General features: G+C 44.5%; 2 protein-coding genes across 4 annotated transcripts in view; both read right to left on the minus strand.

The window, feature by feature from the left end:
* Positions 1 to 21,039, minus strand: part of usp22 (ubiquitin specific peptidase 22) — a 38,440-nt gene extending 17,401 nt beyond the window's left edge. For 2 of the 3 annotated variants that reach the window (XM_029629133.2, XM_029629132.2), the window contains exons 1-2: positions 20,572 to 21,039; positions 2,666 to 2,798 (exon numbers count right to left, since the gene is read on the minus strand). In XM_029629133.2, coding sequence (XP_029484993.1) covers positions 2,666 to 2,798; positions 20,572 to 20,691 — 253 coding nt within the window. In that variant the 5' untranslated portion in view covers positions 20,692 to 21,039. The remainder of the gene's footprint in view (positions 1 to 2,665; positions 2,799 to 20,571) is intronic. The other variant, XM_029629134.2, reaches the window with a different exon arrangement.
* Positions 21,040 to 21,822: 783 nt separating this feature from the next.
* Positions 21,823 to 23,636, minus strand: LOC135563944 (general transcription factor II-I repeat domain-containing protein 2-like). Its single transcript, XM_065007929.1, has 2 exons — positions 22,627 to 23,636; positions 21,823 to 22,446 (listed from the first exon to the last, which is right to left on the minus strand). The coding sequence occupies exon 1, from the start codon at positions 23,552 to 23,554 to the stop codon at positions 22,640 to 22,642; it is 915 nt and encodes a 304-aa protein (XP_064864001.1). The 5' UTR covers positions 23,555 to 23,636; the 3' UTR covers positions 21,823 to 22,446; positions 22,627 to 22,639.
* Positions 23,637 to 27,978: the final 4,342 nt, after the last annotated feature.

Consider the following 27,978-nt stretch of genomic DNA (forward strand, 5'->3'; position numbering starts at 1 on the left):
CCGTGTGTGTGTGTAAATGGTTGGCCGCGTGATTAATTACAGTATTAATGTGGATTAGATATGGTGTTGACTGGTGTGACTGAATGTATTGAAAATGTCAGGCTGGGCCCTGCAGGGTATAGGTGAATTAGTACCAAGCTGTAGTTGATAGCAAATACAAGAACATCAAGTCTGCCTGTAGATTCAATTCACACCAAAACAAATAAAAACTTTGTTCTACAGATGCAATATGCCGTGGAAATTGCACCTAAGCCTATAATGCCGATATTGCGGTGAAAAGAGAACTTCCCTGCAGATTGTCACATCAACGACGGAGGCAACTCCCTAATCGAGCACAACAGGACAGAGAGAGTGAAACACTAGCTTTGGGCCTCAGATTGAATGACAGAAACGCTGTCAATGGCACGACAAGAACAGGAGAGAGAGAGAACAGAGTTGTGTAACAAGGTGAGACCAGGCTTATTGCTGGAGAGAAGACCAACACAAAAATAAACCAACGGACCTTCAGGTAACCATGGGAACGCAGAAAAGGGAGGGGGAGAAAGAGAGAAGACAAACATAACATGAGGTAAATAGAAGAACAGATCAAATATCTGAAAGGAAGAACATTTAAGGAAAATGGAGTGAAAGGATCAAGAAAAGAAGGAATCATTGAAATTGAATTCTGTAGTGTTTACGAAGACTTTAATTACCCTGCACGCTAGTCTAGTGAGATCTGTCCTTTTCTTCTGCTGCTGCTCTAGCGTAAATCTATCTGCACGCTGGCACATTTTTATTCAGTAGCTAACCTAATTAACACACCAATTAATCTCCAGTGGCTGGGAGGGAGGGCACGCACGGGCCTGGGCTAGGAGATAACACTGAACTGTCTGTGTTGCCAAGCACATAGGAAGCCTGCAGTGCCGCAGCACTAACACTAGCCTATATCATCCCCCTAACAAGCATTACTACATCTAAACATGGCACAATAACTTTTGTCCATTATTCCCTATATTGGGAAGAGAAAAGCAATTGCCACACACACACACACACACACACACACTGGACAGTTTATTAGGAACACCACCCCGTTCACAAAAAAATCTCTCCTACAGACAGTCACGTGGCCGTGGCTTGCTATATAAAGCAGGCAGACAGGCATTAAGTTACTGTCCCATTGACCGTTAGAATGGGCAAAACGAGTGACTGGGCGTGGTATGATCATCGGTGCCAGCCATGCCAGATTCAGTATCTCAGAAACAGCCGGCCGTCTGGGCTTTTCACACACGACAGTGTCTAGACACGACAGTGTCTAGAATGGTGCGACAAACACACATCCAGTCAGCGGCAGTCCTGTGGGCGAAAACAGGGGTCGAAGGAGAACGGCAAGAATCGTGCAAGTCAACAGGCGCAGGACAACAATGGTGTGCAGAACAGCATCTCGGAACGCACAACTTGTCGATCCTTGTCCCAGATGGGATATTGCAGCAGACTACCACACTGGGTCCCACTCCTAGCAGGTACAAACAAGAAGCGACTCCAGTGGGCACGCAGTCGACACCGGACAATTGAGGAGTGGAAAAACATTGCCTGGTCCGACAAATCCCGGTTCCTGTTGAGTCTTGCTGATGGCAGAGTCAGGATTTGGCGTAGGCTGCATGAGTACATTGACCCATCTTTCCTGGTGTGAACAGTACAGGCTGGTGGTGTACCGCTGTCCAATCTGCAGAAACTGCATGATGTCATCACGTCAGCATGGACCAACATCCCTTGTAGAATCCATGCACTGAGAATTCAGGCTGTTCTGGAGGCAGGGGGGGTCCGAGCTGGCACTAGATTAGTGTACCAAATAAACTGAGTGTATATCCTATCCTAGCTCCGAGCCGGAGGCCCATTACTTTGTGTTGCAGTGCAGTCGCATAGTATTGAAAAAAGAGGACAAGGCCAATTAGACCCTGGTCTGCAATGCACTGACCTAGCTGCAGAAAACAACTCATTGGTGCCTAGAGTCTAGGTGGGACCAAATACACAGGTGACATTCAATAGCTCCTGGGGAATAGTCCTGGGGTGTTGTATTGTGTTGTGATTAAGTTCCATAAGGATTTGGTGATTTGCCGGCAACAGCAGTAACAAAGTGTGTTGACACGTTCAGCTTGACACGGGGTCTCTGGGTGATCATTTGGGGTTTTGCCATTAAAAAAAAAGCAGTGATTTCTCTCATCTTCATGCTTTCCCTTGAGGAGAACAAAAGGCCACTGTGTTAAATTACCATCTCCCTGCTTCATGAAGCAGGCTGCGTGCTTTATTACCCTCCTCCACAACAGTAGAATTAGCTACTTGTGTGAATAGAGGCGGCAGAGGGGCGGCCAAGGCCTACCTCGTTAAGCGGAGGGGGTAATTAGTGGTCTTTGATGTTTCGGGGGGGGGAGATCTGGCAGTGGGCGGTGTGTTGTGGCGGTGCTAATGGTGCTGATCAGGTCCGATGTGTTGAATATGAATGTGTTAGGAGACTGAGGCAGTGGAGCAGAGCAGATGTTCTATGGCCTCTCCTCTCGGAGGGCAGGGCTGAGACGGTGGGACTCAGGCTGTGGTCCATAGGGGCGGAGCGACACTACAGCCACACAGCTCTTTGCTGTGACGTTCTCATAAGCAGGGTTGTCGGTTGTCGTGCTTGTGATCGTCTTACCTAGATTGTGTCGTTTGTTTTTGGCGTGCTCGTGAATGTGTTTCTTGGTGAAGCAGCCGAAGAAGACGCAGGAGAGGCAGGAGTGGAGCCGGTTCAGGTGGGCGCCGCACATGTGACAGATACACGACTTGGCCTGCAGGGGGCGAGAGAGGGCCACAGGTTGAGGATCACTAACAGAGAAACCAAAAGCATCGTTATCATCCTAAACTCACGAAGAAGCTGGTAAGTCAATTAGACTGGATTTAGACAGTTTAGTGACTATGGGCAGCCATCAACGAAATGAGGAGAAAATTGACATTGTTCTTTACGATCTTTTCACCAAACAGGCTAGGTTGCACACCTGGCATCTCTGAGACAGAAAGGGATTGAGGGCTAACAACATATGCCTTTTTCATAGAGAGAGAAAGCCAGCGTGCAATTTTCAGCTGACATGTTTAGTTTCACTGTCCTTGCCTAATCTCTGCACCTTTGGCAGGGTGGAGAAGATTGACAACAGGGTTGCCAGATCAGCAGCTCCCACACCTGCCAAATCTCTCTTTTCCCATACCAATGACATCGTCAGTCTGGAGATCACGAGTCCACTAGAGGAGTACCCATATGAGGAGTACCCATATGTGACACAGGAGTACCCATATGCGTTGTGGCTTCAATACAAGTGCCCCCTGTCAGTCAGCCAGGGTTTATACACATCATTGTCTTGAACCTGCTCTTGAAATAGACCTAGAATCAGAGGTCACCAAATGCAGGCCTAGATCAACCCCTCATATTTTGTATTTAAAATATATATTTTTAAATGTAAACATGGGACTTTAAAAAAGTAAGCCTATGCAACAACCTATGTAAAAGCCGTTCTGGAGCAGTGAGATTTGTGCAGTAGGCTATATGCCCAATACATTATCACTGTCTGTTGGCTATGCTTGAATTGCCCTACCAACGTTGTTCTTCTCAAACCATTTTGAAATTCTATTTTTAAAAACCTTAGGTATATAATCAGACTGGTAATAGATTTGTTGTATTACTTGTGAGGCCCAGCTTAAATGAGCATAAATTGAAATAATTTGTTTTCTTTATTTTACTGGACTGCTGGTGTCTGCATCTGACGGTCAGTCTCAGCGGAAGGAGAGCATCAGGGGTCCACCTCTCAAATTCAGACCGCACTTCAGCTCTCCCCCTCTGCTAATGCCCCGCACACATTGTGACATATTTCATTACGCCGTACACCATGTTCACGGAGGCTTTCCCCGCTACAGAAGGGATAAATGTAGTCATTTACAGTAGGAGAAAATTAACCATAATGTGCAGAACAAGCAAGGCGGTGGACAAAGCCAAGCACAAGCTAGCGAGATCCTATTGGTGTGTTGTATCAAGTATTTGCATATTTTCTCAGTGAAGTGCACATACTCAATTCAACCTTGCAGTACTAAACAATGCAATTGAAAAAAAAAAAAAAAAACTTTGGCTCAGTGTTAAATCTATCAAATTTAGTGCACTCGTAAACAAATTCTACACTGAACAAAATGTTTTTTTTTAAATGCAACAATTTCAGACTACTGAGTTACAGCTCATAGAAGGAAATCAGTAAATTGAAATAAAGTAATTAGGCCCTAATCTATGGATTTCACGACTGAGAATAGATATGTGTCTCTGTTGGTCACAGATAAACAAAAAAATGTTTTAAGCTAGGAAAGTAGTGTGGATCAGAAAACCAGTCAGTGTCTGGTAAGACCACTACTTGCCTCATGCAGCGCAACATCTCTTTCACATAGAGTTGATCAGGTTATTGATTGTGGCCTGTGGAATGTTGTCCCACTCCTCTTCAACGGCTGTGCAAAGTTGCTGGATATTGGCGGGAACTGGAACACGCTGTCGTACATGTTGATCCAGGGCATCCTAAACATGCTCAATGGGTGACATGCCTGGTGAGTATGCAGGCCATGGAAGACCAGGACATTGTCAGCTTCCAGGAATTGTTTACAAATGCTTGCAACATGGGACTGTGCATTATCCTTCTGAAACGAGGTGATGGTGGCAAAGGTATCTCTGCGCCATCGATAAAATGCAAATTGTGTTCGCTGTCCGTAGCTTATGCCTTCCCCTAACAACCCCACCGCTACCATGGGGCACTCTGTTCATAACATAAACACGAACAAACCGCTCACCCACACAATGCCGTCAACCATCTGCCCGGTACAGTTGAAACTGGGATTCATTCGTGAAGATAATTTACCCACTGAAGTCGGTTACAACGCCAAACTGCAGTCAGGTCAAGACCCTGGTGAGGACAACAAACACGGAGATGAGCTTCCTAGAGGCGGGTTGTGACAGTTTGTGCAGAAATTCTTCGGTTTGGCAAACCCACAGCTTCATCAGTTGTCCGGGTGGCTACATGTTGTTTACAGTAGTGAGGTTGGTTGGATGTACTGCCAAAATTCAATAACATCAACGCTGGAGGCGGCTTATGGTAGAGAAATTAACATTCAATTCTCTGGCAATAGCTTTGGTGGACATTCCTGCAGTCAGCATGTCAATTGCACGCTCCCTCAACTTGAGACATCTGTGGCATTGTGTGACAAAACTGCACATTTTAGAGTGGCCTTTTATTGTCCCCAGCACAAGATGCACCTGTCTAATGATCATTCTGTTTAATTGGCTTCTTGATATGCCACACCTGTTAGGTGGGTGGATATTCTTGGCAATGGATACATGCTCACTAACAGGGATGTAAACACATTTGGCACAAAATTTAAGCTTTTTGCTCACATTGAACATTTCTGGGATCTTTTATTTTAGCACATGAAAAATGAGACCAACACTACATTGCGTTTATTAACATTTATTTCAGTATCGTTTTGGGAACAGGAAAATGTATTGGGATCAGATGTTTCTTCGATGACAAAATGATCAGAAGTTCCATCTTCTCCCACTACTGGACTTCCTCCCACTACCATATTTGGGGGTGAGAAAATGTTCTACAAACAGATGCTTCAGCTCGATAGCCCGTATGATGCGTCTGGATTTCCCCTCAGACACGTCACAGTGAAGTGTTTGTAACGCAAGATGGAGGAGAGTCTGTCTTTGGTCAGAGATCACATTTATTTTGGTAGATTGCAAAATATTCCTTTTCATTCAAGACAGAAATATATTGTTTCAAGTTATAAAACATGCTTTGATTATTACTTTTTCCTCAATTTGTTTCTCTAACTTAGCTAAAAGCTAGCTAAAAGCTAGGCTAGGTTGAAGATACCGCTGTAGCTAGCGACCTCCACATAATAACTATCAACAACAAAAGTCATTACCATCCCAATAAACTTAAATGGGAGACAGTCAATTTGCTTTGCAGACAATGTGTAGCTTATTATTTTAACATTACCATTAAAATAGCACTCACTTATAGGAATGGGTAATTGTTTACAAGTTGCTAGCTATCCCATAAAGTCATCACCGAAAACTTCAGTGGTTTGGCCACTTCCTGTTCTTCGATGGACTGAAGACAACGCAAAGTTTGGAAACATTCAAAGTATTTGAATTACGTATCAACGTGGAAGCTGCAGACACGCTGACCTGAGCAATCCGACTGACTCACGGTAAGCCTATAGGTACACTTGATTTACTCTCCAGGCACGATGACTATGCAGAGTTTGTACGCATGAATCGGCTCGATATGGGAACACTTCACCAACCAGGCGCAGGGCAGCTGAAATAAGTGCACCTATTGCCAAAAGCAGTAGACAGAAAATAATAGGAATGCAAGGCTTTATTGTTGTTTAGTTTTGAAATGTTTCGCAATCGACTCGGAATGCCTTGGAGATCAATGAGTCGACCGGCTGTTTAGTAACCACTAACCTAGATATTTGGATCCCTTTTCTTTAGGCTGCCGTTAGGGTAACCTTACTGTCACGGTTTCTCTGCTGTACCATTTTGCACCCCATTTATGCAACGAGACCATGTCGCCGTGTTAAAGCTGTCCTGCCAGGGTGTCCCTAGCGGCACGCCACCTGAGTGAGCCGAGAGATCACAGGGACATCTTCACACCTTTATTGCCTCAGCCTCAAAAAAAAAATCATCACACAACGCAGTTGGTGAGCAGCAGTGAAAGCACAATCACAGTGCGTGTGTGAGAGAGAAAACAAGACTAGAGCAGGGTGGAAAGGAGCGAAGAGGAGTGATAGAGGGAAAGAAAGAGGAATGCCAAAGTCAATCCTGCCTAATCTAAGCAGAGCCTTGAGACTCAGCAGCTGATCTCCGCCAGACCAGAGAGGGAGACGAAGAGAGGGAGGGAGCAAAGTAGAGCAGGGATGTAGAAAGAGAGGACGGGAGCAAAGTAGAGCAGGGATGTAGAAAGAGAGGACGGGAGAAAAGTAGAGCAGGGATGTAGAAAGAGAGGACGGGAGCAAAGTAGAGCGGGGGATGTAGAAATAGAGGACGGGGGCAAAGGGGAGCGGGGGATGTAGAAAGAGAAGACGGGAGCAAAGGATGTAGAAAGAGAGGACGGGAGCAAAGGATGTAGAAAGAGAGGACGGGAGCAAAGGATGTAGAAAGAGAAGACGGGAGCAAAGGGGAGCGGGGGATGTAGAAAGAGAGGACGGGAGCAAAGTAGAGCGGGGGATGTAGAAAGAGAGGACGGGAGCCAAGTAGAGCAGGGATGTAGAAATAGAGGACGGGAGCAAAGGGGAGCGGGGGATGTAGAAAGAGAGGACGGGAGCAAAGGGGAGCGGGGGATGTAGAAAGAGAGGACGGGAGCAAAGTGGAGCGGGGGATGTAGAAAGAGAGGACGGGAGCAAAGTAGAGCGGGGGATGTAGAAAGAGAGGACGGGAGCGGGGGATGTAGAAAGAGAGGACGGGAGCAAAGGGGATGTAGAAAGAGAGGACGGGAGCAAAGTAGAGCGGGGGATGTAGAAAGAGAGGACGGGAGCAAAGGGGAGCGGGGATGTAGAAAGAGAGAACAGGAGCAAAGTAGAGCGGGGGATGTAGAAAGAGAGGACGGGAGCAAAGTAGAGCGGGGATGTAGAAAGAGAGGACGGGAGCAAAGTAGAGCAGGGATGTAGAAAGAGAGGACGGGAGCAAAGTAGAGCGGGGGATGTAGAAATAGAGGACGGGGGCAAAGGGGAGCGGGGGATGTAGAAAGAGAAGACGGGAGCAAAGGATGTAGAAAGAGAGGACGGGAGCAAAGGATGTAGAAAGAGAGGACGGGAGCCAAGTAGAGCAGGGATGTAGAAAGAGAGGACGGGAGCAAAGGGGAGCGGGGGATGTAGAAAGAGAGGACGGGAGCAAAGGGGAGCGGGGATGTAGAAAGAGAGGACGGGAGCAAAGTGGAGCGGGGGATGTAGAAAGAGAGGACGGGAGCAAAGTAGAGCGGGGGATGTAGAAAGAGAGGACGGGAGCGGGGGATGTAGAAAGAGAAGACGGGAGCAAAGGGGAGCGGGGGATGTAGAAAGAGAGGACGGGAGCAAAGTAGAGCGGGGGATGTAGAAAGAGAGGACGGGAGCAAAGTAGAGCGGGGGATGTAGAAAGAGAGGACGGGAGCAAAGGGGAGCGGGGGATGTAGAAAGAGAAGACGGGAGCAAAGGGGAGCGGGGGATGTAGAAAGAGAAGACGGGAGCAAAGGGGATGTAGAAAGAGAGGACGGGAGCAAAGTAGAGCGGGGGATGTAGAAAGAGAGGACGGGAGCAAAGGGGAGCGGGGATGTAGAAAGAGAGAACAGGAGCAAAGTAGAGCGGGGGATGTAGAAATAGAGGACGGGAGCAAAGTAGAGCGGGGATGTAGAAATAGAGGACGGAGGCAAAGGGGAGCGGGGGATGTAGAAAGAGAGGACGGGAGCAAAGGGGAGCGGGGGATGTAGAAAGAGAGAACAGGAGCAAAGTAGAGCGGGGGATGTAGAAAGAGAGGACAGGAGCAAAGTAGAGCGGGGGATGTAGAAAGAGAGGACGGGAGCAAAGTAGAGCGGGGATGTAGAAAGAGAGGACGGGAGCAAAGGGGAGCGGGGGATGTAGAAAGAGAAGACGGGAGCAAAGGGGAGCGGGGATGTAGAAAGAGAAGACGGGAGCAAAGGGGAGCGGGGATGTAGAAAGAGAGGACGGGAGCAAAGTAGAGCGGGGGATGTAGAAAGAGAGGACGGGAGCAAAGGGGATGTAGAAAGAGAGGACGGGAGCAAAGTAGAGCGGGGATGTAGAAAGAGAGTGAGGGAGCAAAGGGGAGCGGGGATGTAGAAAGAGAGGACGGGAGCAAAGTAGAGCGGGGGATGTAGAAAGAGAGGACGGGAGCAAAGGGGATGTAGAAAAAGAGGACGGGAGCAAAGTAGAGCGGGGATGTAGAAAGAGAGTGAGGGAGCAAAGGGGAGCGGGGGATGTAGAAAGAGAGGACGGGAGCAAAGTAGAGCGGGGGATGTAGAAAGAGAGGACGGGAGCAAAGTAGAGCGGGGGATGTAGAAAGAGAGGACGGGAGCAAAGGGGATGTAGAAAGAGAGGACGGGAGCAAAGTAGAGCGGGGATGTAGAAAGAGAGGACGGGAGCAAAGGGGAGCGGGGGATGTAGAAAGAGAGGACGGGAGCAAAGTAGAGCGGGGGATGTAGAAAGAGAGGACGGGAGCAAAGGGGATGTAGAAAAAGAGGACGGGAGCAAAGTAGAGCGGGGGATGTAGAAAGAGAGGACGGGAGCAAAGGGGATGTAGAAAGAGAGGACGGGAGCAAAGTAGAGCGGGGATGTAGAAAGAGAGTGAGGGAGCAAAGGGGAGCGGGGGATGTAGAAAGAGAGGACGGGAGCAAAGTAGAGCGGGGGATGTAGAAAGAGAGGACGGGAGCAAAGTAGAGCGGGGATGTAGAAAGAGAGGACGGGAGCAAAGGGGATGTAGAAAGAGAGGACGGGAGCAAAGTAGAGCGGGGATGTAGAAAGAGAGGACGGGAGCAAAGGGGATGTAGAAAGAGAGGACGGGAGCAAAGGGGATGTAGAAAGAGAGGACGGGAGCAAAGTAGAGCGGGGATGTAGAAAGAGAGGGAGGGAGCAAAGGGGAGCGGGGGATTTAGAAAGAGAGGACGGGAGCAAAGGGGAGCGGGGGGATGTAGAAAGAGAGGGCGGGAGCAACGGGGAGCAGGGGATGTAGAAAGAGGGGGCGGGAGCAAAGGGGTTAAAAGCAGCAAGACGTGAGAGGTAGAACACAGGATGTGGAATCTGCTAAATGACTGGAAGAACAATGCATTCCTCCTCATTTTTTTGTTTGAGTAATATAATCCAGCCAAAGACCTAGGATCAGGTTATCTTCATAAAACAGAGGAAATACACACACCCCTAGTCTGACACACACACACACACACGGTGTTCTGCACTGCAGTACAGCTGCTCTCAGCCTCCCTCTCCCTCGGTCTGTCCCAGACTCACAGCTTGTCCTCACACATCCTTTGAGATCTTTCCTCCACTGTTCACTCCCCCTCTTCTTTCTTCCTTTCCGTCTGTTCCTCTCATCGTGCTCTTCACTTCAGCCATCTGCATTCCCCATCCTCTGTCCCTCTCCCATTTTCTCTTTTCTTGGTCTCCTGAGTGGTGCAGCGGTCTAAGCCACTGCATCTCAGTGCTTGAGGCGTCACTACAGACTCCCTGGTTCGCATCCAGGCTGTATCACAACCAGCCGTGATTGGGAGTCCATTAGGGCGGCGCACAATTGGCCAGCATCGTCCGGGTCTGGCTGGTGTAGGCCGTCATTATGAATAAGAATTTGTTCTTAACTGACTTGCATAGTTAAAAGGTTAAATAAAAAGGTAAAATACATATTCACACTCCCTTCAAGAGAGAAATGCTGGTTAAAATGGCATGAGGAAGTCTTTAAAGCCTTTAATGGTTGGATTTTGGTTACTTTGAAGCAAGTTAAGAAGACATTTCTCACTATTTGAAGTAAAATGTTCAGGTTTCAAACTATACAGCCTCAAGGTCACATGGTAAAGTGGTGGCTGATAGCTTTCGTACAGTTGACTATTGCCTACGCACTCCAATGGCAGGCACGCTTTAATTACCAGTTGAGAAAATAAATAATAATAATAATATTTTTTTTTAAATCACCCTTTTTAAAGAACATGGCCATCAAAACAGTTCACAATTCTAAAAGCAATCGTGTGTTCATTCTTGCACAATGACCGGGCTTATAAAAGCACGTTTCACATCCAGTACCAGCTTTGAGGGCCTGCTCTCGTGCCATCTGAGGTGATGGGCAATTCCGCTCCTCAAAACAGGTTCTCTGTATGCTGTGCGTGTGTGATAAATAAGATGCATGACGAATAACGAGTACACACGTTATGCAAACTAGCTACATAAAGCTAAAATGAACCTAGCCCGATAAACATGACCAGTCAAACGTATTTTAGGCAGTTAACATCTCTAACACAGACCCATAGAGATCTATAGAGGGCACACTTGCCAATACACAGGAAAGCTCTATGGGCTTTGCGATCACAGAAGTGATCAATGGCAAAGATCCGTGGTGCACCCTCTATGCATTTTTATGGACAGCAGCTGTCATGGCATTTCTCTGCTAGCTTGAAAACTGAGGAAACCGGCCAAATCACAGAAACACTCACCCGGTAGAGATAGGATTGTGAAAGTAACGCACGCGTTGTTTGACAAAGCAACTGTAATATTACCCAATTTGAAAAAGTAAAGCGTACCATAATCAACTGGCCGTTCAGCGCAGTACAGTTTCCGCTGATTTTCGAAGTTGCACACCGTACTGAACACAAAGCCAGAGTATGGCAGTGTTGTCAACACCCTTTTATGTTGGTGTTAATATCCTATAAGGAGGTGTATCCATCGCAGCGGTGCCCTCTGACCAGATCATCTAATAAAGAGGACTAAAGACAGAGCAGCTTCCTCTTACAAGACTGCTGCTGGCTCGCTATACACTGATACATCACACACACGATACAAACCCATTCATGCTGAAGCTTTTTAGTTGAACACACACACACACACACCTAGATCCTGAGGGTGACTGTGGAAGTGGAACTGGACAAGAGTGAGTGGCCTAAGAATGTTGATTGTTCTTCTTCCGGGATGACATCAGACTTTGGCTGGGCCGGAGTGAGAGAAGGGCTGCTCTGTGTTGGTGATGGAGCATGATGCAGTGAGATGGAAAGGGGGCTAGTCAGAGGAAGTGCGACAGCGCCAACTACACAAACATAACAGGCGAGGCGAGCAGCAGGCCGATGGAGAGATCCTCAGTGTACTGACCAACAAAGACAGTTACTTACGGTCCTGCTCGGAACGAGACAGACAGACAGACGGGGAAAACTGGGCTAGAACATCTTACACATAACTGACGGCTAGGGCCACCATACCCTGAATCCATTGTGACTGGTTGGGTATATGGAATGGAAGGCATACTGCTGCAGAGGGATAATGTGAAATATGGAGGGTGACTTGGAGAGAAGAGAGAGCGAGGGACCTAGAGAGAGAAAGAGGGGGAGGACGTGGCAGCAGAGGATGAATAGTGACAGTTCAAACGCATGCAGATGAGGCGAGCTTGCTGCTGTGAGCCAGCATGGCTGTGAAGTGCAAGGCATGATGGGATAGAAAGCAATAAGATGTGCCCGAGAGATGGGGAAGAGAGAGCGAGAAAGGGAGAGAAGAGAGGGATAAATGGAGTTGAGAGAACAGGGGAGAGACCCTTGGAAGCCAAAGGCCATGCAGCATAGTTGGTTTGCGCTTGAACATTTGCTAACCCTCAGTTCCTTCTCTCAAGAAACTTTACTGAGAAGAATCCATCTTCAACCGAAATCTAAAGTAAACAAAAATGGAATACCTATTCTTTGGCTATAGCTCAGAGGTAGTATACTGAACAAAAATGATGAACGCAACACGTAAAGTGTTGGTCCCATGTTTCATGAGCTGAAATGAAAGATTCCAGAATGGTTCCATTCACAAAAAAACTTTTCTCCCAAATGTTGTGCACAAATGTATTTACATCCCTGTCAGTGAGCATTTCTCCCCTGCCAAGATAATCCATCAACCTGCCAATATTTGTCTTTGGAGATTGCATGGCTGTGTGCTCGATTTTATACACCCGTCAGAAACAGGTGTGGCTGAAATAGCCGAATCCACTCATTTGAAGGGGTTTCCACATACCTTTGTATATACAGTGCACATGGAAAGTAATGACTCCTTCACTTTTTGATACAGCCTTATTCTAAAATGGATTATTGTCCCCCCCAATCAATCTACACACAATACCCCATAATGAGAAAGCAAAAACAGGTTTGGGAAAAAAAAAAAAAAATTAAAACAGAAACATCACATTAACATAAGTATTCAGATACGTTACTCAGTACTCAATATTTTTTAGGTACAGTGGGGCAAAAAAGGATTTAGTCAGCCACCAATTGTGCAAGTTCTCCCATTTAAAAAGATGAGGCATGTAATTTTCATCATAGGTACACTTCAACTATGACAGACAAAATGAGAAAAAAAATCCAGAAAAATCACATTGTAGGATTGTTAATTTATTTATTTGCAAATTATGGTGGAAAATAAGTATTTGGTCACCTACAAACAAGCAAGATTTCTGGCTCTCACAGACCTGTAACTTCTTTAAGAGGCTCCTCTGTCCTCCACTCGTTACCTGTATTAATGGCACCTGTTTGAACTTGTTGTTATCAGGATAAAAGACACCTGTCCACAACCTCAAACAGTCACACTCCAAACTCCACTATGGCCAAGACCAAGGAGCTGTCAAAGGACACCAGAAACAAAATTGTAGACCTGCACCAGGCTGGGAAGACTGAATCTGCAATAGGTAAGCAGCTTGGTTTGAAGAAATCAACTGTGGGAGCAAATATTAGGAAATGGAAGACATACAAGAACACTGATAATCTCCCTCGATCTGGGGCTCCACGCAAGATCTCACCCCGTGGGGTCAAAATGATCACAAGAACGGTGAGCAAAAATCCCAGAACCACACGGGGGGGACCTAGTGAATGACCTGCAGAGAGCTGGGACCAAATTAACAAAGCCTACCATCAGTAACACACTACGCCGCCAGGGACTCAAATCCTGCAGTGCCAGACGTGTCCCCCTGCTTAAGCCAGTACGTGTCCAAGCCCTTCTGAAGTTTGCTAGAGAGCATTTGGATGATCCAGAAGAAGATTGGGAGAATGTCATATGGTCAGATGAAACCACAATATAACTTTTTGACAATGATCCCAAACACACCGCCCGGGCAACGAAGGAGTGGCTTCGTAAGAAGTATTTCAAGGTCCTGGAGTGGCCTAGCCAGTCTCCAGATCTCAACCCCATAGAAAATCTTTGGAGGGAGTTGAAAGTCTGTGTTGCCCAGCAACAGCCCCAAAACATCACTGCTCTAGAGGAGATCTGCGGAAGGAATGGGACAAAATACCAGCAACAGTGAAAACCTTGTGAAGACTTACAGAAAACATTTGACCTCTGTCATTGTTATATACCCTTTGTTGGCAAAGTATTGAGATAAACTTTTGTTATTCACCAAATACTTATTTTCCACCATAATTTAAAAATAAATTCATTAAAAATCCTACAATGTGATTTTCTGGATTTTTTTCTCTCATTTTGTCTGTCATAGTTGAAGTGTACCTATGATGAAAATTACAGGCCTCTCATCTTTTTAAGTGGGAGAACTTGCACAATTGGTGGCTGACTAAATACTTTTTTGCCCCACTGTACCTACCCATGGAGAATGGAGAGGGTCATTAAAACAGGACATGTTCGACAATGGATTGAGTGAATTCCTTGACGGGCCATGGTCCTCTGAATCAAGCACTAAACCTAGCCTACACATTGAAGTGCACCAGGACTGACAGACAGCTTCTATCACCAGGCCATCAGACCGTTGAACAGACATCACTAGCCAGCTACCTGCCCAGTACTCTGCCCTGCACCTTGAGACTAATGCTCCATGTACAGTGCTGGCTAGTGTACAGTGCATTCAGAAAGTTCAGACCCCTTGACTTTCCCCCCATCCAGCTACACAAAATACCTCAATGGCAGTGAAAACAGGTTCAGTACATTTTCATTTCTAAAAAACAGAAATACCTTATTTACTTAAGTTCAGACCCTTTGCTATGAGACTTGAAATAGAGCTCAAGTACATCCGGTTTCCATTGATCATCCTTGAGATGTTTCTACAATTTGAAGTCCACCTGTTTACACTTTGTCATTATGGGGTAGTGTGTGTAGATTGATGAGAAAAAAACTAATATTTAATACATTTTAGAATAAGGCTGTAACATAACAAAATGTTGAAAAGGTACTCTGAATACAATATATATAGTCATTGAACACTGATCACTTCAGGTACTATTTATATTACTGTCTGGACATCAGTCACCAATATACCTACTACTGTACATATTTTATTTTCCAAATTATATCCTGTATACACAAACATACATTTACATTCTGGAATCTGACATGTGTTTAAATGTTTTTATTATTTGTGTTGCATTTGCTAGACATTCTCCTACACTGTTGGAGCTAGTATGACAAGTATTTCACTGCACCTGTACGTGACAAATAAACTTAGATTTGAAGGTTTCTCTAGAGAAAGAGTTAGGTGGGAGGGACACATGGTCGAATTACGGTTATGATTTTGACCATAGGTATTAGGCGCTAGGCTTTCCTCAACAATCAGATCGCTCAAAAGACCCATGTGCCTGAAGATTTAATGCGAGCGAAATTGAAAGTTAATGGGGCATAGAGTGGATGGTCAAAGGCGGTGAGGAGGACAGCACCAAGGTGCGTTCAAAACAACTGCTTCAATGGAGCAGCCTTCATAGGCTTTAGGAGGTGGGCACTGCCAGTATCATAAGAGAATGACTAGGTTGAGGCATGGAACAGGTTTGAAAAAGTGATAGAGGGAGGTAATACCTGCAGTTATTTTAATACATTTCTGTTTCAAAGGGTTTGGCTACGGTGTGCCTTAGTGAACACGACCTGGGTGCCATGTCACCTCTGTGGGTCTGTTCTCTCTCAGGACAGAAATGAGGCGTTTAAACAGACTGATTATACAATCAACTGCTCATTAGGAGGTCCAGCCCAGATGGTCGATCCGTTTGTTTTCTCCTCATCCCTGCATCACTCACTCCGCTAACCCTAATTGAGGTATCCATGGAGCAGGGGTGACTGCATGGTGGGGGGGTATGAAAGGAGAGCTGAAGGAGAAAGAAAGAGGTAGAGAAAGAACTTGACAGAAAGAGGGGGTAAGAAAAAAACAATAGATAATCATCAGTCTGTCGCTGCCATTCCACAACCCCAGATCGCCGCGTCAGCCCTGATTAAACACACCAAGCCTGGTCATTGACAGCTCTGAACACAAGTCTCCCCATAACACAGTGGACAGGTGGGTTGAGATTACCATGCCACACATGGTTAAATATAGATTCCCGGCCTAACGCAAGATGGGGTGGTGTGGAGTCAAACAACTAGAAAGCAGGGATGCTAACTGGTGAGGGCCCAAAAAGGTGATGGTTTAGCACAGACACACACAACAACAAAAAATATATATATATAGTTGGTAAAGTACAAGAAAAATGGCCTATTATCAGAGTGAGGTTGTCACTATACCAACATTTGACTAACAATGTGATATCAGGCCAAATATCACAGGGGTTGCCCTGCCCCAGATGCCTGTTTTCCATACATTCTGCATGTGTGCTGCACTAAAGTCTTTCCCTGGTATTCACACATGTCCTTAATACAACACAATTAATTTAACTTCACATTTTCTCTGTATAAGAGAAAAGGCTATTGCTGAAAATAGCTGATTTACTCATATCCGAAGACTACCTGTGATTGGGCAGGAGGAATGTAGTAAGGAATATAAATGCATAAATCAGCTACATTTTCATTGGGGCAGGGGAAAACAATATGAAACCATCTTTAGCCTACTCTTCAGACAACTTTACACAGCCTACAATCTCTCGCTCGCTTTCTCCCGCACACACACAGCAGTCATTCTAGTTCGCACAGACACCAAAAGGTAGGCACCAAACAATTTAACACCAGAACTAGAGATTGATTTGACTCAGATTTATCTTTGAAATACACTAGGCATATGTATCCTACCTTTGAAGCATCTGAGTAGGTTATCTATCCCGTTTTCTGTGCCATCCAAATGTGTGCATAGCCAAGGTCCCATGTGGTTAGCTTGCTAGCCAAGTAACATGACTTAACAGGATTGTTTGTAATCAAACCAACAATTTGCAGCCTACGAGATGTAAAAAAAATAATATATTTTTTAAAGACAAAATAAAAAAAACTGCCCCCGACATGGTTTATAAAATTACATTAAACGTACGCCAATTCGCGGTACAAGGGAGAGAGGGTAAGGATGACTCACTGTGCCCTCTTTTTCATCTATGGCAGTGGCACTCAGAGGCAGCGTGACAGCAAAGTCAGACTGGCCTGCTTGTTCTTACAGGAGATACGCATCCACTGGGCTCACGCTGCAAGCCGCTCCAACCCATCCCTGTCTGCACACTCTAGCTCGCCATCACGGCTAAGTAACATATTAAAACTGATGGAGATGTGCAGAAAGAACAGATGGAGAAAAGCAGCAGAGTAGGCTACATGGTACTGGTTGGGGGGGGGTTGCAGTAGACTGCTCACAGCTGTCACACATGGTACTGGTTGAAGCACTTATTCGGATATGACAACACTCTCTGAACTCAGACATTCTATTTGTAGGATGCATGCATTCTGTGCCCAGTCATTAACTTCGATACGAGAAACAGACACCATTGTTTAGTGATCCGACAGGGAGAAGATCTGTTTGTGCCTCGAACAGTCAAGACTATTTTATTTTCATCCTGGGACAAGCCACCAAGCACATTCCACCAAATAGTATCACAGTATTACATTTTTTTAATACATCTCTGGCAAAAAGATGGAGTTGACGTCCGTTCCCATGCCTATCCCCAACTCAAACAACCAGTGATGAGGACTCAAAGGACAAAATTGTTCATGATGTTTTTAGATCGTGAGATGGTTACCATTTACCTTACAAAACACTGGCTACAGTGTGTGTGTGTTGGGGTGAGCAAGCTGAAGGCCCTGAGATGAAACAGTTACAATGTTGAAACTAAAGGTCGACCGATTAAATCGGAATGGCCAATTAATTAGGGCCGATTTCACGTTTTCATAACAATCGGAAATTGGTATTTTTGGTCCCCGATTTTTTTATTGAATCTTTATTTAACTAGGCAAGTCAGTTAAGAACACATTCTTATTTACAATGACGGCCTAGGAACAGTGGGTTAACTACCTTGTTCAGGGGCAGAATGACAGATTTTCACCTTGTCAGCCCGGGGATCCAATCTTGCAACCTTACAGTTAACATGTCCAACGCAATAACGACCTGCCTCTCTCTTGTTGCACTCCACAAGGAGACTGCCTGTTACACGAATGCAGTAAGCCAAGTTAAGTTGCTAGCTAGCATTAAACTTATCTTATAAAAAACAATCAATCATAATCACTAGTTAACTACACATGGTTGATGATATTACATTCATTCAAACAGCACTTTCGTGCGTTTTCCAGCAGCTCATCATTGTGCGTCAAGCATTGTGCTGTTTATAATTTCAAGCCTATCAACTCCCGAGATGAGGCTTGTGTAACCGAAGTCAAATGGCTAGCTAGTTAGCGCGCGCTAATTGTCGTTGTGCTGCTGGTTCGAACCCAGGGAGGAGCAAGGAGAGGGACGGAAGCTATACTGATACACTGGCAATACTAAAGTGCCTGTAAGAACATCCAATAGTCAAAGGTTAATGAAATACAAATGGTAGAGAGAAATAGTCCTATAATTCCTATTATAACTACATAATAACGTTTTTTTTTACCATTATTTAACCAGGTAGGCTAGTTGAGAACAAGTTCTCATTTGCAACTGCGACCTGGCCAAGATAAAGCATAGCAGTTCGACACATACAACAACAGTTACACATGGAATGAACAAAACATAGTCAATAATACAGTAGAAAAAGAAAAAAAAAAACTTACCTGGGAATATTGAAGACTCGTGTTGAAAGGAACCACCAGCTTTCATATGTTCTCATGTTCTGAGCAAGGAACTGAAACCTTAGCTTTCTTACATAGCACATATTGCACTTTTACTTTCTTCTCCAACACTTTGTTTTTGCATTATTTAAACCAAATTGAACATGTTTCATTATTTACTTGAGAATAATTTGATTTTATTGACGTATTATTTTAACTTAATATAAGTGTTCATTCAGTATTGTTGTAATAGTCATTTTTACAAATACATATATATATTTTTTTTTTATTATTATCGGCCGATTAATCGTTTTTTTGGGGTCCTCCAATAATCGGTATCGGTGTTGAAAAATCTTAATCGGTCGACCTCTTGTTGAAACCATTTGGAAGGAAGCTACACTGTACACGACACCAATAAACCCTTGAACCCACAGAGACAGAGGCCTGGGGGGGAAACAGAAAAGGATTCTAGCTTCATTACCTCAAATATTTTCCATTGTGCTCCTAAATGTGTGTGTGCAACTACATTTTTCAACTATAGGCGTACACGTGCTCCTTATAAAAAAAGTTCAGTGTAGAGCCCTGCACCCCTGCTGCATCTACATCGCTGCACTGAACAGACAATACTGTTACATGAGGGCTAAGGTATGCAAACTCCTGGGGTTAGTCCAACCACACACATGATATGTGGATTGGGTCTCAAGAATAGACATTGCTGGCTTCCTGCTTGTGTGAATCCTTCACTGCAGCCTCTCAGTATCACTTGATGAACTCGGGCAAAACGCTTAGTGGGTTTAAGACGTAACCTTTGAAAATGTGTGTGAACGGAGGAGATGGTAGGCGATGCACTGCCTACCAACACAATGACACCAACAAGTGGAGGCTCTTGTCTCGCTAGAACGACAGCAGCTATATGACGCATTGCGTGGACACAGACTGTACTGCACGAGAATTCTAATGCAGACTAGCCGAATATGCTTTGAGAGATGATCTCCCAAAACTGTCTGAAAATAAATTTATGAAAAAAATATTTGGTGATTCTCTCCTACTGTGTGTTAATACGCACAGCCTGTAGCCAATGGATGCATCGGTTAAATTATCATGATATGGACACACATGTAATATATATTTTTTTTACAATCGCTAACTACGTTAGTTATATAATATCCCCAGATCCGACTGTACTTGACTCATAAGGAACATAAGATAATCGTATTTTGTCTGTCTGTACCGTTGCGCGGGGGCGGCCGGTGACGAGCGCAGATGGCACACGGAAAAGTAGAGCTAGCAAAGGAATTGTACACTTGGATGAAATAACCCAAGTAACTGTGTTCATGTTATTCAAGAAGCATGCAGATTGCTGAGATGTACTTATTTTCTGTGTAGCCTACGAGATACTTTCCAGGCGGACAAGCAATGTATCTAGCTGGGGATGCAAGCACCGTAAACAGAGTAGGGACTGCTTACAGGCACACATGATTGTGTGATGCATGAGACGTAAAGAGGTTAGGTAGTATGTTAAAGGTCTCTCTCACACACACACACACACACACATCAGTGTCAATATCCTGTCCAAAACTGCACCTGCCCAAGCCGAGAGAAACAGACATGCCTGAAAATGTGTACTGTGGTTAGTTAACGTTACCTAGCCAACGTTTGATACGTGTTATGGTGGTAACCCGTAGCAAATATCACTAGTTAGACCTAACGTTCACGATAGCTAATTGACTAACCAGGGTCTGTCACACACTTGTATGAGCTGCCTCTTCCTGTGTGACTTGGTATTTAGACATAGTGATGTGCGACAGCTAGCCTGTGAGACGTCGATGGCAGTGCACTTGAGGAGCGGGTCTGCTGCAGCATGTTCTGAGCTAGTCAGCTAACGTTAGCGTTTAAACATTTTACCTTGCGTTTCCTGGTTTCGGCAGATCCACTCCACACAAAGCATTGGTAAATAACCCGTAGATTCTGTTTCCAGTTATCCACTTTGAAACCGTTCACATGGGGGCAACCGGCTGGACTCATGACAGAAACAACATTCGTTTTGCGTATTTTTAGCGATGAAACGTGCACCGTCCTTGTCCTACTACATATAACACAAGTCTGTAGTTACTGTAGTTTGCTAGCTACGTTAGATAGCTGGCTGGTTAGCTACCGATTGTTCCGATTCGGCTAGCTTGAGAGTTAGCTAGCCACGGAAAAACCAGAGGAAAATGCAGTCCACTTCAATGCAATCCTTAAGTAATCCTATTTCCGAATGTTAACATTTCTTCTGCAATTAAATCCAACATTTTGTCTTATTTCTCGTTGTCTCCACTTCGGTAAATTGTTAGTCCGTTGTTTTAATGGTCGGCAATGGAATTTCAACAGAACACCGCGAGCTTTGCGGCAAGCCCCACCTCATTCATACCTCTACTGACCAATGGAAAGGAGGTACCTGGTTTTGATTGAGAGGATTATATTACAATGGCACGGGATGCACGGGGCGGAACCGTACACGACCTGCTCAAATCGAACAGTAATTTGCGCCGCTCAGTCAATGTTGTCTCGTTATATTTTCCATGAAATATGTCGAATTTTCAAACTCGTTTTAATTGGTAAGGCAGATAAATGCGTTCCTATGAAAAGCAACCACTTAGGCAGGTGAAAACACCGAATCATACTCTGCTCCGCGTGCTTAACCGAAGAGAAGAGTTTGAGCCTACTTCCTCACCGGCCAAAACGGGATAACTATCTCGTGACCGTGAGAAAGCCAAGTTCCAAACTGAATGCAAATCACTTTTCACCCGGTAAATGGGCGCCCGGTGCAGCTTAATCGACTCTCCTCCTTGGTGTGTCCCTATGATGTCTTGCCCCTATGCGGAAACTGATTGGCTCAATTCTTTATTACAAACCACATCCGCCCGTCAAGCGATTCCCACTGGCTACATAAAAGCACTGGTGGCAAATACATTAAATACATCACACTGACTGTACCAAATATATTTTAACTATCCCTTTTATTTGTGACTAAAATATACAGTTCCGTCTTCCATATTTAAACGCATTCACGTCCAGAACACATGTTTGGTGTAAAGGCATGACATTGGGTTGTCAACATACTGTGCATTAGGAAAGTATTCAGACCACTCGACTTTTTCCACATTTATTTCTAAAATCAATGACATAGTTTCTCACCAATCTACACACAATACCCCATAATGACAAAGCAAAAACATTTATATAACTATTTATACCTTTTACTCAGTACTTTGCTTTAGCAGCCATTACAGCAGGGGTCCCCAAACTTTTTCCTGTGAGGGCCACATAACTTTTCCCTTCTCTGATGGGGGGCCGGTGTCAGTTTGTAACAGAAAAAGTGTGACGATCGTAGGGGAGCTTAAAAAATGTATTGTTTTCCAGAAAGCCACACATAACCAAATAACCCTTTCCAGGTTCTTTACAGAAAAAAAGTCAGGAAACAAATAATAACACTATTAATGAAATAAATAATAACTAAATAACCCTCTCTGAGTTCTTCACAGAAAAAACAGGAAATAAATAATAACTAAATGAACTCTCTCTGGGTTCTTCATAGAAAAAAAAGCCATGGAACATTAACTTTCTGTCGTGCCATGCACAATCTTAACAGATAAAAGTTCAGCTCAGTTGTCAGAGCAGAATCTCTCTGACACATATGAGCAGTCTCTTAAAGTTCTTGTGTTCCTTCCTTATAATCCTTTTGTAGGTTCCAGTAGGCTTGTAGACACCGCTGTTTGCAGCTCTCTCTCATCAACCTCCCTGTGAAAACCACAAAAGAAGCAGGTTGAGAAACTGAACTAAGTGATACAGCACCTACACAGCACAATACATTTCACTACCAGTATGGTTGTAAAGATGGATTTTATCCCAGTAGATTTTATTATGATTATATTTGTTTATGCTCAGAATGACTCATTCAAGTCAGAAAAGTGAGCTTACCTATGCATGTTCATCAGTGTGAACTGTGGGCCTGCATCTGGCTGGTGAGAAGTTGAATATCAGGTTCCATTCTAGTTACAGCCAGTCTCAAGCACTGATGCAAATGTTCATCTGTCAATCTTGATCTCATCGGGGTTTTCAGCAGTTTCATGCGAGAAAAGGTTTTCTCGCAGATATACGTGCTGCCAAAAACTGTGGACATTTTCATTGCGTGTTTTTTGATGTTTGGATATGTGTCGTTTGGGAGGGCGGCATAGAAGTCAATGAGACTGTTTGGCTTGAATGTGTCTTTCAGAACATCACAGTTCTGTAACTCAGCCAACTCAAACTGATATGAAGGCTGGGCTTCATCAATGTCGGCAACAAAGGGGTTCTGAAAAAGACGGATTTCTTTTGCATGAACATGTAGTTCACTGAATCGCACACCGAACTCCGCCTTCAGCATTTCCAGTGCTTCCACGCACTTTTCAGCTGGGAACGGGACCGCTGGGTTCTCTGTCGACAGGTTTTGGGTAGCAGGAAGATGGACGAAGTTGCGCTTTTTCACTTGTTCCAAAAGCAGCGCTAATTTCACCTCAAATGCTTTTATGTGTGAATACATGTCGCAAATGAGTTTCCCCTCGCCTTGTAGCTGCAAGTTAAGGCTGTTAAGTATTTCTGTCACGTCTGTTAAAAATGCGAGGTGCCATTTCCATTCTGGGTCGATCAGCTCTGGGACCGTTTTGTCTTTTAAATGAAGAAATGCGTTAATTTCGGGTAGCAGCTCGTAAAAACGCCTCAAAACTCTGCCCCGGCTCAGCCATCGGACCTCTGTGTAGTACAGCACATCTCCGTGCGTAGACTCCAGTTCAGACAGGAATTCTTGGAACTGCCTGTGTTTAAGTCCCTTTGCTCTGATGAAGTTTATGCACGAGACCACAACCTTCATTACAGAATCCCACTTCAACACTTTGCAGCACAGTGCTTGCTGGTGAATTAGGCAGTGGACTCGTAGCGGGGCGGTGAGACCCCTTTTTCCAACTCCGGTTCATCGTCCTATTAGACCGCGAGTTTCGCCCACCATGCTAGGAGCCCCGTCAGTCGTGATGCTAGCTAGCTTTGACCAGTCCAGGTCCAACTTCTCCATGGTTTGGCACACTTTGTCAAAAATATCCTCTCCCGTTGTAGTCCCTTTGAGACTTTGGAGGGCTGCCAGCTCCTCGCATATCTCAAAGTTTGCGCTAACTCCACAAATAAAAATGAGCAGTTGCGCTGTGTCTTGCACGTCCGTGCTCTCATCCAGTGCTAATGAAAAAAGTCAAATTCTTTCGTCTTCTGCTGCAGCTGGGCATATACATTACTCCCGATTTCTTCAACGCGTCTGGTGATTGTACTCGCCGACAGACTTACGGCATTAAATGCATCTTTCTTCTCGGGACACACCTCCTCCGCGACAGCATCCATACATTTCTTAACAAACTCTCCGTCAGTGAAAGGCTTACCGCTTCTTGCTATCAGTTTAGCAACCCGAAAGCTGGCCCGAACGGATGCCTGGTTCAGCTGAGCTTGGCGTACAAATGTATTCTGCTGAGATAGTAGTCCACTTTTTAGCTTTGAGAGTTTGTCTGCTCGTATTTGGCCTTGCAAGCTATCGTACTTGTCTTTGTGACGGGATTCATAGTGTCGGCGAAGATTGTATTCTTTGAATACCGCCACCGTCTCTTGACAGATGAGACAAACAGCCTTTTCTTTGCATTGAACAAAAAAAAATTGTTTGTCCACTGCAGGTTAAATACCCTGCATTCTGAATCAATTTTTCTCTTACCTAACCTTTTTTTCTGGAGGCCAAATAGGAAAAAAATTCGATAGCGTCTCTGGTATTGTTCAGAGGGCCGGGCCAAATGTGCTGACGGGCCGTATCCGGCCCGCGGGCCGTAGTTTGGTGACCACTGCATTACAGCCTCAAGTCTTTTAGGTATGACGCTACAAGCTTGGCACATCTGTATTTGGGGAGTTTCTCCCATGTCTCTAGTTCTGTCAGGTTGGATGGGGAGTGTCACTGTACAGCTTTCTTCATGTCTCTCCAGAGATGTTCAATCAGGTTCAAGTACGGGCTCTGGCTGGGACACAAGGACATTCAGAGACTTGTCCCAAAGCCACTCCTGGAGTTGTCTAGGCTGTTTGCTTAGGGCTGTTGTCCTGTTGGAAGGTGAGCCTTTGCCCCAGTCGGAGGTCCTGAGTGCTCTGGAGTAGGTTTTCATTAAGGATCTCAACTTTGCGCCGTTCATCTTTCCCTCGATCTGGTCTCCCAGTCGCTGGAAAAAAATCACCACAAACAATGTTGCTACCACCATGCTTCACCGTAGGGATGGTGCCAGGTTTCCTCCAGATGTGACGCTTGGCATTCAAGCCAAAGAGTTAAATCTTGGTTTCATCAGACCAGAGAATCTTGTTTCTCATGGTCAGAGAGCCTTTAGGCAAACTCTAAAAGGGCTGTCATGTGCCTTTTACTGAGGAGTGGCTTCTGTCTGGCCTGATTGGTGGTGCTGCAGATATGGTTGTCCTTCTGGAAGGTTCTTCCAATGCCACAGAGGAACTCTGGAGCTCTGTCAGAGTTACCATCGATTTCTTGGTCAACTCCCTGACCAAGGCTCCCCATCTCCCCAATTGCTCAGAGCGGCCAGCTCTAGGAAGAGTCTTGGAAGAGTCTTGTTGGTTCCAAACTTCTTCCATTTAAGAATGATGGATGCCACTGTGTTCTTGGGGACCTTTAATGCTGCAGAAATCTTTTGGTACCCTTCCCCAGATCTGTGCCTCAACACAATCCTGGCTCGGAGCTCTAAGGACAATTCCTTCGACCTAATGGCTTGGTTTTTGCTCTGACATTCACTGTCAAATGTGGGACTTTATATAGACAGCCTTTCCAAATCATGTCCAATCAATTGAATTTAGCACAGGTGGACTCCAATCAAGTTGTAGAAACATCAAGGATAATCAATGGAAACAGGATGCACCTGAGCTCAATTTCAAGTCTCATAGCAAAGGGTTTGCATACTTAAGTAAATAAGGTATGTTTTTTAATACAAATTAGCAAACATTTCTAAAAACCTGTTTTTGCTTTGTCATTATGGGATATTGTGTAGATTTGAGGACATTTTTTTATTCCGTTTTAAAATAAGGCTGTAACATAACTACAATGTGGAAAAAGGAAGGGGTTTGAATACATTCCGAAGGCACTGTAGTTAGTACAAGTGTCCAGACAGGCAAATTGGCCAAATGTTACAATTTTCATAATCTATCATACTTCCAATGTCAAAGTTGGATTTGAGAAAACGTTTTAAAAATATATTTTAAAAAACTTCAGCATATGTATATCGAAATATATTAGACTTAAATTGTTTAAAAGCAACCACTATTTTTATTTGACCCATTCTAAGCCAAATGCCAAATATGTTTCAAAAGGTAAAAATATATGAACAGTTATTGCATGCGATTTGTAGCGAATATTGACTGAAGTAACCTGTGCTGTCTGCGGTGGATGTTTTTGGTTGTATCAAAACACCAAGTCGCCAGACAGACAGGACCTATCATGGCTGTTTATGTTAAATATTATGTAGAGTACTATGCATGACATCACCATGGAGAGGAAGAGATAGGAGGAGCAAGAACTCTAAAAAGATGTATGGAGAGAACTCTAAAAAGATCTATGGAGAGAATGTAAGGGGTGAGAGACACCCCTCAGGAGGGAGCACAGTTTCAAACCTGAATAAGCCTTGGAGATGAACAGATCACACAGAGGAGAAAAAGGATAGATGAGATGATTCTCCTTCACTCCATTTCAGGATTAGTTCTATACGGTGTATCAGCAATGATGGTGCTGAAAGAATGGAAATATTGCTCATTCTACAGGTAATATACTTGCTAGGCTAAGAGTCCTCATTTTCTCAATCCCCACTCTTTATTTGGCCCCTATTGGAATGTATTAGGTTCCTCGTATGACCCTTTTAAATGGGTTACATAAGGGAATTTAGGTTTAAGCACCGTCTCTTCCTTTACTGACCTTAAATGGGTATTGCCGTCAGACACCAGATGTTGCCATTCCTGGATTTCGTGAAGGGTCCGATGAGGTCCACCCCTAACATTTAAAGTGTTAAAGAGTAGATTACTTTATTCTTAGCCATATCATACAGTATACAGATTTCATATGTGTAAGAATACTTACACAACGTTCAATACTAAAAACTACTAAAGTGATGGAATAATAATGACAAATGGCAACAATATACTCATAGAAAACAAACAATGAGAATTCAAGTATACACACACAACTTCAAGTAGCATACTTGTCATTTTAGAAACACCAAAATAAAGAATAAAGCAATGTGTTAAAGTTGGTCCCCCTTTGCTGCTATAACAGCCTCCACAGGGCACCAATGTTGGTCGATTAGGCCTGGCTCGCAGTCTGTGTTCCAATTCATCCCAAAGGTGTTCTATGGGGTTGAGGTCAGGGCTCTGTGCAGGCCAGTCAAGTTCTTCCACATCTATCTCGACAAACCATTTCTGTATGGACCTCGTTTTGTGCACAGGGGCATTGTCATGGTGAAACAGGAAAGGGCCTTCACTAAATTGTTGCCACAAAGTTGGAAGTACAGAATTGTCTAGAATGTCATTGTATGCTGTGGAATTAAGACCTCTCGTCACTGGAACCATGAAAAACAGTCCCAGACCATTATTCCTCCTTCACCAACCTTTACAGTTGGCACTATGCATTCAGGCAGGTAGCATTCTCTTGGCATTCGCAAAACCCAGATTCATCCATCGGACTGCCAGATGGTGACGCGTGATTCATCACTCCAGAGAACGCATTTCCACTGCTCAAGAGTCCAATTGTGGCGAGCTTTACACCACTCCAGCCAACGCTTGGCATGGTGATCTTAAGCTCGTGTGCAGCTGCTTGGCCATGGAAACCCATTTCTTGAAGATCCCAACGCACAGTTCTTGTCCTGACCTTGCTTCCAGAGGCCATTTGGAACTCGGTAGTGAGTGTTTGGCACCGAGGACAGGTGATTTTTATTTTACCTGCTTCAGCACGCTTTTTTGTGTAGATGGATAGGACACACACATCCAGGCAATCTATATACACCAAACATCATTAAGATCTGATCATTTGAACGTATTCACATGACTTGATTAATGAAATGTAGTACAATACCAAAAACTCACATTGTATACATAGGCTTTGGCCGATACTTTTTTTTCTCTTCTTCAAATTATCCATCAGTAAGCTCAGAGAACAAGTGTACCAAAGGACATTTAAAAATGTCTTATGGACATGAATGGGTTAAGTTGAGGCTTTGCAATACAATAAATCCT

Source organism: Oncorhynchus nerka, linkage group LG23 (assembly GCF_034236695.1).
Source record: "Oncorhynchus nerka isolate Pitt River linkage group LG23, Oner_Uvic_2.0, whole genome shotgun sequence".
Lineage (NCBI taxonomy): Eukaryota > Metazoa > Chordata > Actinopteri > Salmoniformes > Salmonidae > Oncorhynchus > Oncorhynchus nerka.